The sequence below is a fragment of the Lynx rufus genome, unplaced genomic scaffold (genome assembly GCF_022079265.1).
Source record: "Lynx rufus isolate CCGP_SWC_20201006 ecotype Redwood Valley unplaced genomic scaffold, mLynRuf1.p SCAF_10, whole genome shotgun sequence".
Classification (NCBI taxonomy): domain Eukaryota; kingdom Metazoa; phylum Chordata; class Mammalia; order Carnivora; family Felidae; genus Lynx; species Lynx rufus.
This window is the reverse complement of record NW_025814824.1, coordinates 59,385,427-59,404,112: the sequence shown is the minus strand read 5'-3', so window position 1 is coordinate 59,404,112 and position 18,686 is coordinate 59,385,427. Positions and strand designations below refer to the sequence as shown.

General features: G+C 38.3%; 2 protein-coding genes across 3 annotated transcripts in view; both read right to left on the bottom strand.

Annotated features, from left to right (window-relative positions):
* DCAF10 (DDB1 and CUL4 associated factor 10) overlaps positions 1-16,104 on the bottom strand; it is a 45,814-nt gene extending 29,710 nt beyond the window's left edge. For both annotated transcript variants that reach the window (XM_047066471.1, XM_047066481.1), the window contains exons 1-2: positions 15,527-16,104; positions 3,252-3,365 (exon numbers count right to left, since the gene is read on the bottom strand). In XM_047066471.1, coding sequence (XP_046922427.1) covers positions 3,252-3,365; positions 15,527-16,062 — 650 coding nt within the window. In that variant the 5' untranslated portion in view covers positions 16,063-16,104. The remainder of the gene's footprint in view (positions 1-3,251; positions 3,366-15,526) is intronic.
* Positions 10,938-12,133, bottom strand: LOC124502053 (tRNA wybutosine-synthesizing protein 3 homolog). Its single transcript, XM_047066493.1, has one exon. The coding sequence runs from the start codon at positions 12,054-12,056 to the stop codon at positions 11,283-11,285; it is 774 nt and encodes a 257-aa protein (XP_046922449.1). The 5' UTR covers positions 12,057-12,133; the 3' UTR covers positions 10,938-11,282.
* Positions 16,105-18,686: the final 2,582 nt, after the last annotated feature.

Here is an 18,686-nt window from a genome sequence, read left to right as displayed (position 1 = left end):
TGTGTCTTTTAATAAAGAAGATCAATCCATTTATACTTACTGAGAACTACTCATATATTTGGAACTGTTTCTACTCCTTGTTTTCTACTTATCATCCCTTTGCTTGCTTTATTTGTTTATTTACTTTATAAAGCTTTCCTGTTTTCTACTAAACCAATCAAGTATTCAGTATTCCCTTTCCCCCCACTTCTGATTTGGAATCTATACACTATATGTCTACTATATTAGTTACCTTTAAGTTTCTTTTTCATTGCATGTATTTAATTACACATTGTTCTGAAAGAGTCTGAAGCTACTTAATATTTCTGCCTTCTTTCTGAACCTGACATGAACCTTACCATATTACACACAATCTATTTGTTGTTACTATCCAAAGCTACACTGTCCAGTTTGGTAGCCATTAGCCACATATGGCTTTTGAGACCTTGATATGTGGCCAGTCTGAATTGGGATGTGCTCTAACTGTTAAACACTGGATTTTGAAAATTCAACATTCAAAAATGAAAGTAAAATATCTTAATAAATGTTATAACAGTTACATGTTGAAATGATAATGTTTTAGTCCTATTGGGGTAAATAAAACATTAAAAATTAATTTCACTTTTTTTCTTTTTAATATGACTAGGAGAAAATAAATCTAGACTTTTAGTTTTAACTTTGTTTTAAATACACCCCCCAAAAAACCCTAAATTATTATCTTCCTGCTACTAATAACATTTATCATTTCACCTAATTAAATTCTTCATTATGGAATGACAGTTTACCTGGATATATGGCATGGAGCATTATTTTTCCTTAGTATTTAAGATACTACTTCATAATCTCCTAACATCAACTGTTGCTGTTGAGAAACTTTGTTATAACCTTGAATTATACCTCTGTAGGTATTCTGGCCTCTAACATTGGTGGTTTTTAAGATTTTGTCTTTATCTTTGATACTCTATAGGGTTTTACTACAACCTGTTTCAATGTACATTTATCTTTAACCTATGTGACATTTAGAGTTTACTTTTGATTCAAGGATTCAGGACCTTCTTTAATGCTAAAAATTCTCTCCCTTTGTGCCTTCAAAAATTAGTTCTCCACCAATCTCTGCATGTTCTTTTTCTATAATTCTTATCATACATACATTGGAGTCTTTCAATCCTCTATGACTTTTAAGTACTCAGTATTTTCCAATCCATTAATTCTCTCATCAATGATGTAAAGGATAATATTTACCCCCTCTTTTGAGTTTTTTATATACTAACTACATTTTTAATGTCTAAGAGTTGTAGTTGTTTTTTTCCAGATTAACCTATTCTCGTTTCATCTCTTTAAATGGAAAGTATTCCTTATTTCTTTGAGCATTCTAAAAATGCTTTAAAGTTTCTCCCAACCAATGGAATACTATGCAGCCGTTAAAAAGAATAAGATTATCCCATGGGTACTAACATGGAATAATCTCTAAATATGTTATTAAATGGAAAAGCCAAGGTATATAATAGTGTGTGTAGTATGCTACCATTTATATAAAAGTGTATATATGTACGTGTGTGTATGCTTGTACATGCATAGACTATCTCAAAAAGGATAGCAAGAAACTGGTAATAGTGGTTGCCTCTGGGGAGGGGAACTGGGTGGCTAGGGGACAGAGGTGGGAGATAGACTTACTTTTCACTGTTTACCCTTTTGTACCTTTGAATTTTGTACCACGTGCATGTATTACCTAGTCAAAAAAAAATAAATAATTTATTTTTAAAAATAAAGTCTTCGTTGGACTACTCCATAAAATTAACTTCATCCAGAAAAAAATGCTTGTTTTAGTTGCTGATTTTATGATATTAGTATGTCTTCATGAGTTTTGGCATTTTGGTTATAGGCTCATTTTGAGTAAGAAAGGTTTTAAGAAAGGTTTTTAATTACTTTTTTTCTTCTCCTATTTACTGGTTTTGTAGTTGCCCCCATTTGGATTTTTGAACCACTAATCCACAATTAGGCCACATAATGACATTAAGTCCTTCAGTTTCCTGATGATATTGGAGCTATCACACATATACATTCAATCACTGACTCAGTAATGGCTTCATTACTGAGTCAGGCCAGGAGGATGTGTCTTAATCAGCCAAAACCCACAGCCTCAGGTAGTGAATAGCTTTTTCCTTTTTTCAGCCTTTCACAAATGGGGCAGGCATTCAGCCTTTCACAAATGGGATAGGCACTCTAGTCATATGCCTGGCTTTGTGTAGTAATTCTGGCTCTGGTTCCTGCCTCACATAAAGTACTTGGGTACTTCTGATTCTTGACAGGAACTAAAACTACCACACATCAATACCAGATGGAAAACTCAGTGGGCTTGCAGTTTCAGACCTATAACAGCTTCCCTGTGTTCCATTTCTGGCCCACGAAAATGTTTATGTTGTTTCAGAGCCTCACTATATCTTTTGTGCTATTTATTGTTCAGTGTGTTTAGAGCATAGAGGTTACATCAAAACTCAGTAAGTCACTGTGACTAGAAGCAATTTCCACGTTTTTTTTTTGAACAGTAACAGTAATCGTTATAAAGGGAATATAATCTTATTACATAATGTTTAGAAAACAGAAAATTACTCATTATCCATTCATTCTAACCCATCCTATGTTAGCATTGAAAAATATTTCCTTATCTTCTGCATTTCATATTTTTAACAACTTTTATCATGATTTTTACCTATATTGTCCCAAGCATTTGTCCATGTTGATATGTAGTCCCTATGACCATCATTTTAATGACTGCATATTAATCCACCAAGCTGTTCAACTGTTATTTACTTCCCACATTATTAAGAATTTAAGGAGCTTCCAACATGCTTTTATAAAGAAGTTCTCTGTGCAAATGTGTTTTTCCCCCTCAATAGTTTGGAATGGGGAGGGGACAGGTGAGAGAGGCTAAGTAATGGGATTGCCATAATTCTACACAGATCATTAGCCCAAAGACATTGGAGGACTATTGTAATGCATGGCTGAGGTTCATAATGATGACCCTAATATATGAAGAGAAAAGATAAAATTATATGGAAGTGAAAAATGCATTTCAGAAAAATTCTTATCCAAAATGGTTAATAGTAAGTTTTATAATTAAAGGGATAAGTTTCACAAGGGATAAAATTCACAGTTCACAAATGCATATCATCTAGCACTGCTGGGCAAGACATTACCAATTTTCATTAACTTCCAAAACAGAATATTTTGGGTCACATTAATAAACTTCACTATTTCACTAAAATACTGACCTGATATTATTTACACAGTCTTCATGAGCTTCAGAAAGTGTTTTTATGTGCTTTGAAGATATAGGGTCAAAAAGCAGAACTTCAGTCTGTTCACAAGCAACAGTCAGCACTGACCTGAAAGCAAATGACACATTTCTCTTTAGTTTTCTAGCATTCTTTCATTATTGATATTTATTTATAATCATACAAACTATAATGAATAACTTTTTTTTACCCATGTTAGTAGCAAATGTTTTTTATTTTTAAAGTTTTATTAATTTTTTTGAGGGGGGAGGGGCAGAGAGGGAGAGTATGAAAGAGAATCCCAAGCAGGCTCCATGCTCAGCACAGAACCTGACATGAGGCTCGATCTCATCATTGTGAGATCTTGACCTGAGCTGAAATCAAGACTCAAGACACTTAGCTGACTGAGCCACCCAGACACCCCAGTAGCAAGTATTTAAAAGATTGAAATTATCTGCTGTTGGCAATAGTAGGAAATGGTACTCTCCAATATGATTAGTGAAGCATAAACTGGTACAGTTTAGGTTCAGAGAGTACCTGTGTCTATCAAACTTTTAGCACCACACTCTAACCGGCTGAGCTAAACGGCCAACCTTGTATCTATCAAACTTTTAAATGTGCATAACTTTTGACTCAGAAATTTTTTCTGGGAATTTAAAGAAATAATCATTTATAAATACAAAGAAACATAAAGATATGCTTCATTGTAATGAGAAATTGAAAGTAACCTAAAAGTACATGAAAGAGGAATGACTGATTCTATAAGCCATGGTACATAATAGTTTGCAATATGGTGCAACATTTAAAAAGAAAGGGGTAAGTTTTATGTGGATATGCAAGAACTCTAAAACACATTTCTAAATGAGAAAAGCTGGTTGCAGAAAAGCATGCATCGATGAGGCAACTTAGGAAAAAAAATTATATATAACAAAATTATGTATTTCTTTATCAATATCTATTAAAATGTACTGAAAAAGGTTTGGCATATATCCTACCAAACCAGTTAGATAAAATCAAACTTAATCTTTTCCTTTATAGTTTTTAGTATTGTCTCTTGTTTCAGCCCTCTCCTATTACAAAGTTATATAATTATAAACCTTTTATAAGTTGCATTTTGATTTCTGAAAAGCAACTGTGTTTTATTTAAGTCTTAGTTTTCTGTGGGCACTGCTTTCAGATTCAGATCTAGCAAATGAAATCTTAAGTCTTTGAAACTGCAGGCCTGGTCTCAATTTATAGTTCCAGTAATAAATGGAATTTGTACACTTAACATTAAAATACATAAAATAAAAATGTTTTTAATTCTTTAAAGTAATCTCTACACCCAATATGGGGCTTGAACTTACAATCCTGAGATCAAGAGCCTCATGTTCTACTGACTAAGCCACCAGAATGCCCCAAGACAGAATTTTAATTAAAAAAAAAAAGAATTTATTTGAGAGAGAGAGAACACACGTGCTTGAGCAGGAGAGAGGGGCAGAAAGAGAGACAGAACCTCAAGCAGGCTCCATGCTCAGCATGGAGCCAGATGTGGGGCCTGATCCCATAATCCTGGGATCATGACCTGAGGCAAAATCAAGAGTCGGACACTCAACTGACTGAGCCACCCAGGCGTACCCCCCAAGACAATTTTAAGTAGCCAAAATTTTCTATTTATTTATTTATTTATTTATTTATTTATTGTTTATTTATTTTTGAGACAGAGAGACAGAGCATGAACGGGGGAGGGTCAGAGAGAGAGAGAGGGAGACACAGAATCTGAGACAGGCTCCAGGCTCCGAGCTGTCAGCACAGAGCCCGACGCAGGGCTTGAACTCATGAACCGCGAGATCATGACCTGAGCCGAAGTCGGAAGCTTAACCGACTGAGCCACCAAGGCGCCCCCAAAATTTTCTATTTAGAACAAACTTTTTAGATAAAGTAGGAGAGGGAAAAAATCTAAATTGAAATCTTTTCCATATTTAGTAATCATGAAATTGTCCTTTAAAGGGTGTCCATAGGAACCCTTTTTAAAAAAATTTTAATGTTTGTTTATTTTGAGAGAGCCAGACAGAGCACAAGCAGGGGAGGGGCAGAGAGAGAGGGAGACATGGAATCCAAAGCCGCCCCCAGGCTCTGAGCTGTCAGCACAGAGCCTGACACAGGGCTTGAACCCACAAGCTGTGAGATCATGACCTGAGTGGAAGTTGGATGCTTAACCAACTGAGCCACCTAGGCTCCCCGGCAAAACCTTTTTTGAAATATCTGGACTTCAGGATTTTTGTGCTGGTTGATCAACATGAGTAAAAATATTCAAATTAATATCCATAATTTTAAAGCTAGCCATTTTTTGTTGTTATTCAGAAGAGTCACAGAATGAACTTTACTCCTTTTTGTGCATAAAAGTAAACGAATCGCTGATTCTTGGAGAGTCTTTACCTTAAACACTGTAAGATATCTATAAAACTGATACTCATTGTTTTGTTTTAATACAAATAATTTTTGTACATGGCATGATTTGTAACTTTTTAAAATGCACATCAATTGTCCCAATATCAAAGCCTACACTTTTCTCATTGGTTTGAAACGTGATCTTTATCATATATACGTTTTGTTTCTGGATTCTACACCCCATTCTATGCAATACCACCACATTATTACAATTTCTAAACGGTTTTCTATGTGGTAAAGCAAGATCTCCTCATTGCTTTTTTTAAAATTAATTAATTTATTTTGAGAGAGCAAGACAGCCTGTGCACAAGTGAAGGAGAGCCAGAGAGAGAGGGAGAGAGAGAATCAAAAGCAGGCTCCATGATGACAGCTCATGAAATGTGAGATCATGACCCGAACTGAAATCAACAGTAGGACGCTTAACCAACTGAGGAATTTTAAATATAGCATGTCAGGTCCTACTAAAAAACCTTGTTAGTATTTTTACTAGGATGCACTGACTTTCCACATTAATTCAGTGGAATTTGTATCATTCAGTATTGAATCATCCATCAGTAACATATACACCCTCCCACATATTCAAGATTTTCTTAGCAAGAGTATCTTAGCAATTCTTGGGCCTTTAAACATCCTTATACATTTCAAATCAACTTACCAAGTTATGTACACACACACACAAGTCCAGCTATGGATTTTCAGATTATAATAAATCTATATAAAAGTCTACATAGAATTGAAATCTTTATAATATGGAGTCTTTCAATCCATGAACATGGTGTATTTCCATTTACCATGGAGATTTTTCTCCATATGGATCATACCTATCTTTTCTTAGATTTATTCGTGGGTACTTGACCATTTTTTTCATACTTTTGTAAATATTCTTTTTTAAATTTTGCTTTGTTGTTGGTGTACAGAAATGCAATTGATTTTAAAATAATTTATCCATTAATCTTGCTGTTTTAATACTTTACCCATAGGTTACTTTAGGTTTTCTTTGTCGATAATCATATCTACAAGCAAATGCTTTGTTCTTTTTTAATACTTTTTTCCTTGCTGCACTGGCTAGAACTTTCGGTATAATGTTAAATAGAAATGTTACTATAGCAGGCATGCCTCTCATTCCTGATCTTCAAGAATACATTCACTGTTTCATCATTAAGTACAATGTTTGCTGTAGAGTTTTTTTGTTTGTTTTTCTTTTGTGGGGGATAGATTTGTTATTGGATTAAGAAATTTTCTTCTACTTCAAATTTGCTGTTTTTTTCATTGATATATGTTCAATTGCATAACAGTTTTCCAACACTTACTGAAATTATCCTAGGTTTTTCCTTCAATATGTTAATGTAGTGATTTACATTATTTTATTTTCTAAACCTTTGATTTCTACTGTAGAGCTTATTTAACTCATTTGGCTAAAGCTGTGGGCTCACATTTCTGGCTTCTCTTCCTTTCATAGACCTTGGCCCTGCAATTTACTTATTACCTTATTTCTCTAATTCCCTCAAACACAAATTTTTATATCATTAAATATTTATATTTTTTCTAGCTTTTCTAATTATTCTGTTGAAGGGTTGGGCCAAACCACCTACTCTACTTCTGGAAAGCTATAATCTCTACCTCTTGCATCTGAAGTTATGTCACCCCTTTTCATTCTGAATATTGTTTGCTTGGGCATTCTCTTAATCAATATGAGTGTTTTTCATTTTTATTTGTCTTTTCAAAGATAAGATTTTCTCTGGTGAGTATTTCTACTGAATTTTAAAAAGTTCACCAGTTCCACTCTGTTACTCTATTTCCTTCCTTCTCCTTTCTTTGCTTACTTTGCTATTATTTGCACATAATTTCACTATTCTTTCTTGAGATAGATACTTAGCTCATTTTTACTCATCTTCCTTTCCAGTTTATTAATGACTATTATTTTCCTAGTAAGTACTGTTTTACTTGTATCTTACAAGTTTTGAGACATGTGGTACTTTCTTTATCATTCAGTGCTAAATATTTCTAATGTCCATTATCATTTCTTTTTTGGCCCATATGCTATTTATAAATGTTTCTTCACTTGAAAACACTTGAGGTTTTTCTAGTTATCTTTCTGTTATTGATTTCTAGTGATCACACTATACTGATATACTGTAACTTCTTTGATAATCTTTTAAAATGTGGCCTTGTAAGTGAAAATTTTATAAATCTTCCTTGTGTGTTTGGGAAAAAAAACGCAGGAGGCAGCTGTTACATATAGTTAAGTGTGATATTTAAAAATGTTAAACATTCAATAGTAATATAAACATGAATAAAAATTTTCAACATTTTAAACATAAACTAACCTATAAATTATAAAAACTCTTCCCAAGTGATAGTTCTAATTAAGTTGTTTGTCATATTATTCTAGTAATTTCCATTATTTGTTAATTTTTGGAAATATCAGCCATAATCTTTTCTTTGACCCAGATGCCGTTGTCTGCACCATGAATTGGCATAAAGAATTACATAAAGCCCCTCCAAAAATGTCCACATTAAATAGGTAGTCATTAAGTAACTTGTAGTCTTCATAAGTAATAAAAAAATTACTTAACATCAACAGAATTGTTTATCGGGCTACATCCTCTTTTTAGCTTTTGCTGAAGTAAGTATACTAAAAATTTTTAGCACTTATGCTTGTTGTTAATTTTGTGTATTAAATATGTATACAATTATGTTAATAACTAAGCCACAAAAAGAATCTGTTGATATATCATGTTTAATTATAATCCTTTAGTCCAGATGACAATATAGCAGTTAAAAGCATAATAAGCCAGGGTACAAATCCTTTGTTTAATGACCTTTCTGCTTCTCAGTTTCCTCAACTGAATGTTCCTGAGATTTATGTTGGTGATCAGTTTCATTAATAAAATGAGTGTTTACTGATGCCCATGGTAGGCAGGTATTCAGTGGATTTTAGCAAACTTAGCCCACTAAATAATGGTGAAATTCAGTAGGAATAAAATTAGGGATCTGCATCCCTGGAGTAATGACATCCATAAACCATCCCTAGAGGCCTCATTCATCTGCTGTGGATTCTGTTGTCATGGAGTGCACACTATGCCAAGAGAGTTAATATGTCTGGATGGTGCCTGCAGTAGTGCTAGTACTCTTGTCTGACTGACTTGTTCATCTCTCTGGATCTCCCCGGAGGCTGCAGTTCTCACAAATGACTATGTGAGAATGGCTGGGAAAGTGCCTGAGAAAGGCAGGCAGCCCCACACTAAGGGAAGCTAAACGGTCACTGGGCATTTGCCTATGGATTTTTTTTTGTGTGGGGAAGGGTATCTGGCATGGATAAGGAGCACTTTGAACTGATGCTGCAGCTCTCCAGTGAGATGCTTGTTGGTAGCTTGCTGTGCCAGCTCTTAACTCTGTAGTTGTTATATAATGGGTTACTCTAGGAGGTCCCATGGAAGGTACTCAATGGGCTTGGGGCAGTAACTATTCAACCACTATGGACATATATGAATATTTTTACAACTGGTACAGCTGAACCAATGTGTACTGATTATCAGGCCTGGACACAGCATACTGCCCTTTAAAGCAAGATTTTAAGTGGTGTTTTGATCTTATGTTTGTGTCTGCATAACTGAAGTATATACTATAATGTACATTAAAATCTTTCTTCATGATAAACTTGATACATATATTTTAAACCTAAAAGACTCATCCAAGTTCAGAGCTGTTTTATTTTCCACGTGAACTGAGCTTTTATCAGCATGACCTCCATCTCTAGTAATTTTGCCTTAAAGCCTAGTTTGTATATTAATATAGCTCACTAGCTTTTGTTTAGAATGTGTTTATTTTTGTCTATCCTTTTGAACATATTAAGTACTATTATACTTATTATAATTAGTAATATTTGGATTTATTTTCAGCCATTCTTTGTGTTTTCTTTTTTTTTTTTTCCAGCCATTCTTTGTGCTTTCTTTTTTTAATGTTTATTTTTAAGACAGAGAGTGCTAGCAGAAGAAGGGCAGAGCGAGGGAGACACAGAATCCAGAGCAGCCTCCAGGCTATGAGCTATCAGCACAGAGCCTGATGCAGTGCTCGAACTCATGAACCGCGAGATTATAACCTGAGCCAAAGTTGGATGCTTAACCGACTGAGCCACCCAGGCACCCCTTCTTTTCAAAAAAAATTTTAATGTTTATTTATTTTTGAGAGAGAGAGAGACAGAGCATGAGTGGGGGAAGAGAAGAAAGAGGAGACACAGAATCCAAAGCAGGCTTCAGGCTCTGAGCTGTCCCACACAGCCCAATGTGGGGTTCGTACTCAGACTGTGAGATCATGACCTGAGACGAAGTCGGATGCTTAACCGACTATGCCACCCAGGCATCCCTGTGCTTTCTATTTATTATACCTTTTCTACTTTTTTTCCCCTTTATTGTCTTTTTTTGAAGTATTTCTTTCTCATTCCATATTTTTTCCTCTACTAGTCTGGAAATAATATATTCTTTCTTGTATTTTAGTGTTTAACTTGCAGATTTTAATATGCAAACATTAAAACCTAAAGTTATGATATTAAATTCTCCCTCAAGGAAACAAGAAATTTAGAACATTCCTTCCTAATTTGTTACTGTTTTTTTTTTCAATTTTAGTTCCATCTTTGTTAATTCCAAAAGACAAAATTGAAGTTATATTTAGTTTCACATGCATATTTCATTTCTTTATTCTTCATTCTTTCTACCATCTCAGATCTTCCTGTTGAAAACTCTTCTCTTTGAACTTCAAACTTCATTATTGAAGGTCTGGTGGCAAACTCACTGAGCTTTGCTTGTGTATGTATTTACTTCATCTTTGTTCTTGACAAAAATGTGTTCTTGACAAAAATGAAGACCCCCATCTTTATTGGGTATAGACATCTAGATTGGAAATTTTTTTCCCCCAGCATACTGAAAATAATCACCACTGTCCTCTGATTTACACTATTATTTTAAATATTTTTTTAAAGTTTATTTATTTATTTTTATTTTTTTTTTTTTTTTGCTTTGTTTTTTAAAAGATTTTATTTTTTTTAAAATTTTTTTTTCAACGTTTATTTATTTTTTGGGGGGACAGAGAGAGACAAAGCATGAACAGGGGAGGGGCAGAGAGAGAGGGAGACACAGAATCGGAAACAGGCTCCAGGCTCTGAGCCATCAGCCCAGAGCCTGATGCGGGGCTCGAACTCACGAACCGCGAGATCGTGACCTGGCTGAAGTCGGACACTTAACCGACTGCGCCACCCAGGCGCCCCATAAAAGATTTTATTTTTAAGTAATCTCTATGCCCAACGTGGGGCTCAGACCCATGACCCCACAATGGAGAATCCTATGCTCCTCTGCCTGAGCCAACCAGGTGCCCCAGTCAATTTTATTTTTGCAAGGAAATCTCTATGTGACTAAAACAGATGGTATTTAATAAGCAAATATTATACACAGCTATTTTTAAAAGTTAGGGATTTCTCTAAAATACAGAGAAAGAATAAATCTTGCTTTTCTGAGTGGCTCATATGCTCAAGAAACTAAAATACTCTTATAAAGAGCAGCTTTGGAATATCTATTAGAAACATTACACTACCAAGACCCAATCTTAGTAATCTTCAGGGAAGATAGTAACACTGATTCCTGGATCATCATCATTTTCAAGTTCTTTATCATTTTCTTCAATACATTTGCCACATGCTTCTGGGTTTCTTTTTTTCTGATGAGTATATGATGAATTATTTTTGTCTTTGATTTTCTCTTTGGGATGTGAGTTAGTAATAGTTTCTTTTTCCAAAGCATGTTGTAGGCAGTTGTAAAACCTTTCAATTCTCTTCTTGTTTTCCTCCATTTTTTGATTTGCTATCTTTAACAGGAAGTCGATATATTCCTCAGTCACCATCAGTTTTCCTTTATGGCTTAATGGAACTTCTAAGCCATGCGTGCTCCGGATAGCCAACATAGTCTTTCCTCTCTTTCCCACAGTTATGCCAGAGTTCCTGAAACCAGAATCTATTGCCACTGAATGCAGAATCTGTGCATCCTGTAACTGTCGACACTGCACATGAAGAATAAGTGGTTCAAATTTCAAAATGGCATCACCATTTGCTTTCTTCAGAGCTACAATCACATCATCTTTTACACAAGGTTTGTGTGTGACCAGTAGCCAGCAACAGTTTTGCTTTTGAACCTCAAAACCATTTATATTCCCATCTAGGAGGATGATGCGCCCAGCGCAGGAACTCGTGGTGAAGTACTGTTCTCGCCCATTCAGGAGCTGCACAAGTTCTACCACATCCTCATCCACACTGCCCTTTCGGCTGAGGTCGGCTTTGCTCAGACCCTGTGCTTTCCATCTCTTGAACTCTGCGTTACGATCCATGTGAGGAAGGATTTAGAGTCTATACTTTGACGTTAGGTCTCGCCTTTCCCTGGGGGAAGCCATATTGTAGCGGGTGGTGGCCGGAAAGCAAAGTTTATTTATTTTTGACAGAGAGAGAGAGACAGAGCATGAACAGGGGAGGGGCAGAGAGAGAGGGAGACACAGAATCTGAAACAGGCTCCAGGCTCTCAGCTGTCAGCAGAGCCTGACACACGGGGCTCGAACTCATGGACCATGAGATCGTGACCTGAGCCGAAGTCGGATGCTCAACCGACTGAGCTATCCAAGCGCCCCTGATTTACACTATTATTGATGACTAATTGACTATCACTCTCATAATTAATCCTTTGAAGGTATTTTTTCTCTAGCTTTTAAGATTTTCCGTTTGTTGTCCTGGAGTCCCTGTATGTCTAGAAAGGATTCCTATTTGGGGTCTGCTAGGCATCTTAAATCATGGTCTGGTGACTTTCTTCAGTTCTGGAAAGTTCTCAGCTATTATCTCTTCAAATGGGTGTTGTTGTTTTTTTGCCCCATTATCTGTCTCATTTTCTTCAGGAGCTTACCAAATATATATTATGCCTTTTCTCTCTATGCAACATGTCACTAACCTCCTTAATTAATATTTTCAATCTCCGCATCTTTCCTGTCTCCATTTTAGATAATTTCTTCACTTCTGTTTTCCAATACACTAATTCTCCCTACAGCAGTCACACATATTGTTATCTACCAACATTATCAAATTTCATTTTTCAAAATGTCATCCTAGGAGGTGTTATTGTAAAACATTTTTGGAATTCTTTAGAAATTACCTCTACTCCATGTATCCTTTACATTTCTTTTTTAGTGCCAAATTCTCTCTCATCTGATCTCTATTAAATTCATAATTTTAATTCTTACTTCCTGTGTCACCTCTCCTTGTCTGTACTGAGAAGTCCTTATAAGTGACAGTGGCAATGTACCTAGTAAGCTGATTTAACCCATCCAACTGAGGGTTATGAGAAATTATCTCCTTTAACACAGATGTCATTTTTCTATAAAACTATTTTAAGTCCTATGAAAATCTGGAGCATATTAGTAGGTATAGTAAGAATACTAAAAAATTAAAACACTTAACTATTTTCACCTATTACCTTGACACAGAAAAGAACAGCAATGTGCAATGTTGGCCACAGTATGCAGAGACAGGTACTTTCAATGGAGTATTTCAGGCAACAGGAATGACAATTAGTGAAATCTTCGCAGAGGGCAATTTGATAATAGGTATCCATAATCTTCATAACCTTTGACTCATTCTAGGGAATTATCATGAGGACATAAATCTAAAAATTTTACTTATACAGGTTTTATTTAAATAAATGAAAAAATTTAAAGAATGCTGTAGAAATATATTAACATAAGTAATTCACAATATACTATGAAAAAAAGCAGGCAACAAAATGACTCCATGTTTATATTAAAATAAACATATACAGGGGCACCTGGATGGCTCAGTTGGAAGAGCATGTGACTCTTGATCTCGAGGTCCTGAGTTTGAGCCCCACGTTGAGATTACTTAAACAAATAAATAAAACCTTTTAAAATAGGTAGATAACCATATACAAAGAAAAAAATTCCTTGGCTAGCCATTCAATCTCTGCAATTATAACTGCTGTTTAGCTTCTTTTTGCTCATTTATTGCCTAGGTCTTCTAGAATGAGTATATGTCAACTGCAAATTAAACAGTGTTGAATTATTTTAAGTATCAGAATACCTAACTACTTTTTAAAAAAATGTCTGTATGGGACACTATTATCCATATTCAAACATAACTATCAGTAATATATTCCTCATTCTAATAGCACTGGCAATGGGAACTCCTTCTTCATAATTCGTTCTACCCATCACCTGAACCTAAAATCCCACTTCCAGAGAGTAGAAACAGCTATTTCTGAAAGCCTGACAGAATAGGTAGGGGGGTGGGAAGAAAGAAGTTGGGGTATGGAGAAGAAAGGAGCCAAATGTTTATGAGGAACAGATTCTTGGTATTTTAGGAGGAGCTTTAGGAATAGGGCTTGGATGGAAAGAGGAGTGGGGAAAGGCAGTTCCGTGAATAAACTTCAGCAATAGTTTCTCCTCTCTTCCCTGTATTCAGGTGCACATTCATTGCTATAGATTCCACCCAACTGCTGTTAGTAAAAACCCCCAGAGATCCCAGCATCAAGCATAATTAGGAAGAAGCACCCACATCAGTGAAATGGAATATGGTGTGCCTCCTCACCATGAGATTTCAGAGTCTGCTACTTTTCTCCTTTGTTAGCGTATTTTAGGTTTTGCTTTAGCAAAAGATTTTGCTTTGTTAAGCTATCATCTTTCGGCTTCACTGGCATGACAAACTGATCCTCCAACCAAAGGTCCTTTAACATACCATTTCCTCTATCTGAAATGCGTCTCTGCCCTCCCCCATCTTATCTTGGCTAGTTCATCTTCTACTCATTTTTCTGTTCTTGGTCAAATGTTATTTCTTCCAGAAACCTCAAACACCCTAGTATACAACAGGCTCCCTCAAGCTTTTATCCAATTTATAAATATATATTATGAATTATTTAGTATGGTCATTAATATGTAGTTGAACTAGTATGTTCCAAGCGTAATAAAAGTGGTCCCATTAGCTGCTTTTGCTCACCATCGCAACTTCTGCATCTGGAACATAGCAAGTGCTCAACAAATATTTGCTGAATGAGAGAATGAATAAATAAGCAGCTAAGCAAATGACTAGGAATCCAGAGGCCTTATCGGGTAAGAGTTAAATTAACTATGTCCTCTCAGGGTAGAACTGTGGGTCAAGTTTTTCCTTTGTTCCTTGTTGAACTCGTTTGTGTACTCACCAAAGTTTTAAAAATACCTGTTATTTTGAAAATTCCCCCAAAACCAAAGCAAACTGAGGCCAAACATGAAATATTTACTCTGCCAGGAAAAAGGCTGGATACCCTTAACAGAAGCATCCAGTCTAGCCTGGGGACTTCACAAATGCCCCACATCATAAGACACCACTCGGCCGCCTCGTCGTAGTATCCTCCCGGAGCCAAGGAACCCTTCTCCTTGTCCCCTCAGGGCAAGTCAGGCGCAGAGTTCGTGGAACCTGCAGGCTCCCTACCCTCGTCAGAAGCTTCGAGGAGAAAAATGCAAGGCCGGATGACAGGGAAACAAGGAGCCTTTACCGCACACGTTATCTGCCAGGCACGTACTGCGTACCGGAGAACCGGGCTCTGGCCGGGTTCTAGCCCCACCGCGCCGAGTCCCGAGGAGCACACAGGCGTCCTGGGCCTGCCCACCTCCAAGGGCTGGGCGGAGACCTCCAACAGCCACAGGGCACTTCACAAAGTGCCGGGGGAAGGGGCCTGCGGGCCGGTGACCCCGAACCCCCGGCCCCCGCAAACGGGAGGCAGAAGCAGGAGGAGGCCGGCACCCGCCCTCCGAGGGGCCTCGCTTACCCGTCGGGGGAGTACTCGAGGTTGAAGACCGCGCCGTGGGTACGGGTGCTGAGGTACACCGAGTCCGCGGGATGGATGGAACCATAGAGATTAGTCATGGTGCGGAAATTGTCCCGCGCCGGGTCCACGAACAGCCCGCGGCCCAGACTGCGTTCTCTCAGCCACCCGAACAGCCGGGCACCGAGGCCGTGGCGGCCCCGGCCCCCCGCCCTGCAGTCGGGCCCGGGTCGCCGGCGCGCCGGGGAGGGCGGTGACGGCTCTCCCTGGGTGGAAGCTGCAGAGGAGTCCAGAGCTGCGTGAGGCTCGAGCTCCCCGGCGTGTGCGGCCGGGGGCAGCGAGGGGACGCTGGGACGGCGAGGGCGAGGGCTCCGGGAGGGCGACGGGGGAGGGGCTGCGTCAGCCTCGGGCTGCGGCGGCGCGGGCGGGGAAGGGAGCGGCCCCGCTGCCGTTGCCTGCCCTGCATGGGATGCCGGCTCCTCAGTCCCGGTTCCGGCCGTCCCATCCCCTCCCGGACTACCGGGCCCGAAGGTAAACATGACCAACGCGCCCGCCCCCCCACTCCCGGGCCGCTGCCCCGCCGGCCGACACCTCACCGATCCCACCGCCACTTCCGGCGTGCGACGGCCTAACCCCGCCGGCTGGGAAACACGTGCTGCTCCTGGCCATCATCCGTTGGGGACCGCGAAAGTGGGGACACAGCCGACGGCGGGTGTTTTAGCCCCTAAGGGACGGTGGTTGGGAACGACTAGCTGTGTTTGAGCGCAAATGAGGATGCCCAGGATCCTAGCTATAGGGGCAGTGTTAGCATCAGGGTACCGCGTGCGACAGAGTCAATCTGTAGTTGTCAATCATCGTGACCAGGGATGACTGGGCCTAAATGGCCAAAGGGGTGGACTATGATGATGTACTGTTATCCTCACTTTATGATAAGGTCACAAGGGGAAGAAATTACCATATTGTGTGCAGGTCCCACATACTGAGTCGCATGGTGTACTGCCTACTTGGACTCAGAGTAAGTACTCAGGTTCACTATTGGCGCTAAAAGCCCAGGTCCTGGAAAACGGGGGCCTGGAAAAGGGGGCCTACTGGTGCCCTGAATACCTGCCTAACTCCCAGCTACTGCCCAGTAGGTCAGGAGTTTATCAAGACCAATGTCTTCCTCTCCTCAGGAAGGAGCGTATATCCAGCAAGAGTCACTGAATGGAGCTGGAGACCTGAATCAAATCAACCTGACAAGCAACAGAGCCTGTGGTCAATCCTGCTTACATGTGCCAGGGCACAGACAGCATTACAGATGCAAGACCCTTCACCATTGCTGTTAAAGATCAATATATACTACTCCTTTGTAAAAAAGAGTTAACAGGAACTGCAGTATTTCTTCAGGAGGGAAGGAGAGTTCAATAAAAGAAGGCTTGAGGTACAAGGAAAGGTAGATAAAAGAACTGACAACTCTTCTAGGTACTGACAACTCTTGATTGAGAGCTGTGTTGTAGAAAGCACACATTTGATGACTGAGGATAAACCTGGAGGATCTTTGTAGGAAGAGCTATCCTGTGAGGATAGATCTGAAGGATCTCCAGTATAAGGGAATGAGATTTGGAGAGCTGAACATTCAGCAAGTCCTCCAACCAGGAAAGTTAGTAGTTATTCGGCTCTCCTGTCCATGAGGTGATTGAAAACAGGGCAAGAACCAAGCGTCTTGAGTTCAGAGATAATAGCAGCCATTCCTCTGGAGGTACTCTCCATGTTGCCCACACAGAGCAGAAGGGGTAGGTAAAGGTCTATTTTGTGATTAATAAATTATGTCCCTTAATGACCCCCAACATTTGGCTGCAACAAATAACAGAGGCCCTCTGCTTGACCCCTAAGTTATGGTCAATGGCTAAAATTTTATGGTCTACAAAACACTGACCATTTACCAATATTATTAATTTTTTAATAGGTAAAATAGAACAGTTTTAAAAGGTTACATATTCCAAGGTATTTAAGGTACAGTTCCAACAAAAAATATAAGCTCTGCAATGAAATTTTGTGCTGCTTCAAGATAATCAGATTTCACAGTTCAGGCAAATCAGAATTAACACACTATAGTCCCAAAACTGATTAAGAAATGTTCACTAACAATTTAGAGAATCTAGAGAAGCCAAATGAGAAGAAAATATTTTGTAGGTTTGCATGTTATCTCTGTTAGATAATGAGAATGATTCTTGAGAAGATAGCCAAAAAAGGCAACGGTGGCTATAACACACAGAACAAGTCATTCAGTAATGCCAGGGTTTGCTTTTTTCCTTTTCTTTCTTACGCTTCTTCTTAAAATGGGAGTCCTCACTTATCCCAAATAATTTTTACTAAAACCTAAAATAAGAATAAATTACATAAGGACTACAATTCTGTTGAGATGACCATGATTTTACAACTCATCAGTAGAAAAAAAAATTACTGGAAGTTACCTGAGAAGGTACTAAAGAAGTTAACTGAGAAGCTACTAAAGATAGATTAACTGTGCCTGTCCTGTTTACCCACTGCCTTTGAGAGCCTTTAAATACAACCATGTCATGTTAACAAGGAAAATGGCTGCAAATCAGTCTATACAGACCAATTTCTATTGGTCTAGACACTATTTTCAAGTGCTAAAAAATTTTCAACTCCAACTGCTCAACTTCACAGATACCAGTTCATCAGAAATGCCTAAAACATCCTATGAACTTCTTTCCCCTGATGTTCCTTTTAGATCACAACACAAGGAAACAACTGGCAAAGGTTTCCAAAGGTTTCCAAAATTAACAAACGTTTCTTCTACGCCCAGGTATCACACACCCCTGGACACCCCCAACACTTAGGCTCTATCTCATTAAGCAGGCCGGGAGCAAATTCATTTACTTTCTTCCCTATCCACTGACTAGATGTTTTTAAAAAATTACTTCCTAAGGGATGTGTTATAATGCAATGTGCCTGAAATACGGATCTTTCTGTTTAGGCTGTTATACTTTTGGAGCAGCAAGTTCACTCCTGATGTCTTTGACATCATTGGTTCTGCCCATCAGATAGAATTATTTGTTGGGGGCAAGACTGACAAAATGAGCAAAGCAACTGGACATAGCAAAAAAAAAAAGCTGAAATGGAAGCTATATCCCAGGCATCTTCTCGATTGAAGCCTCGT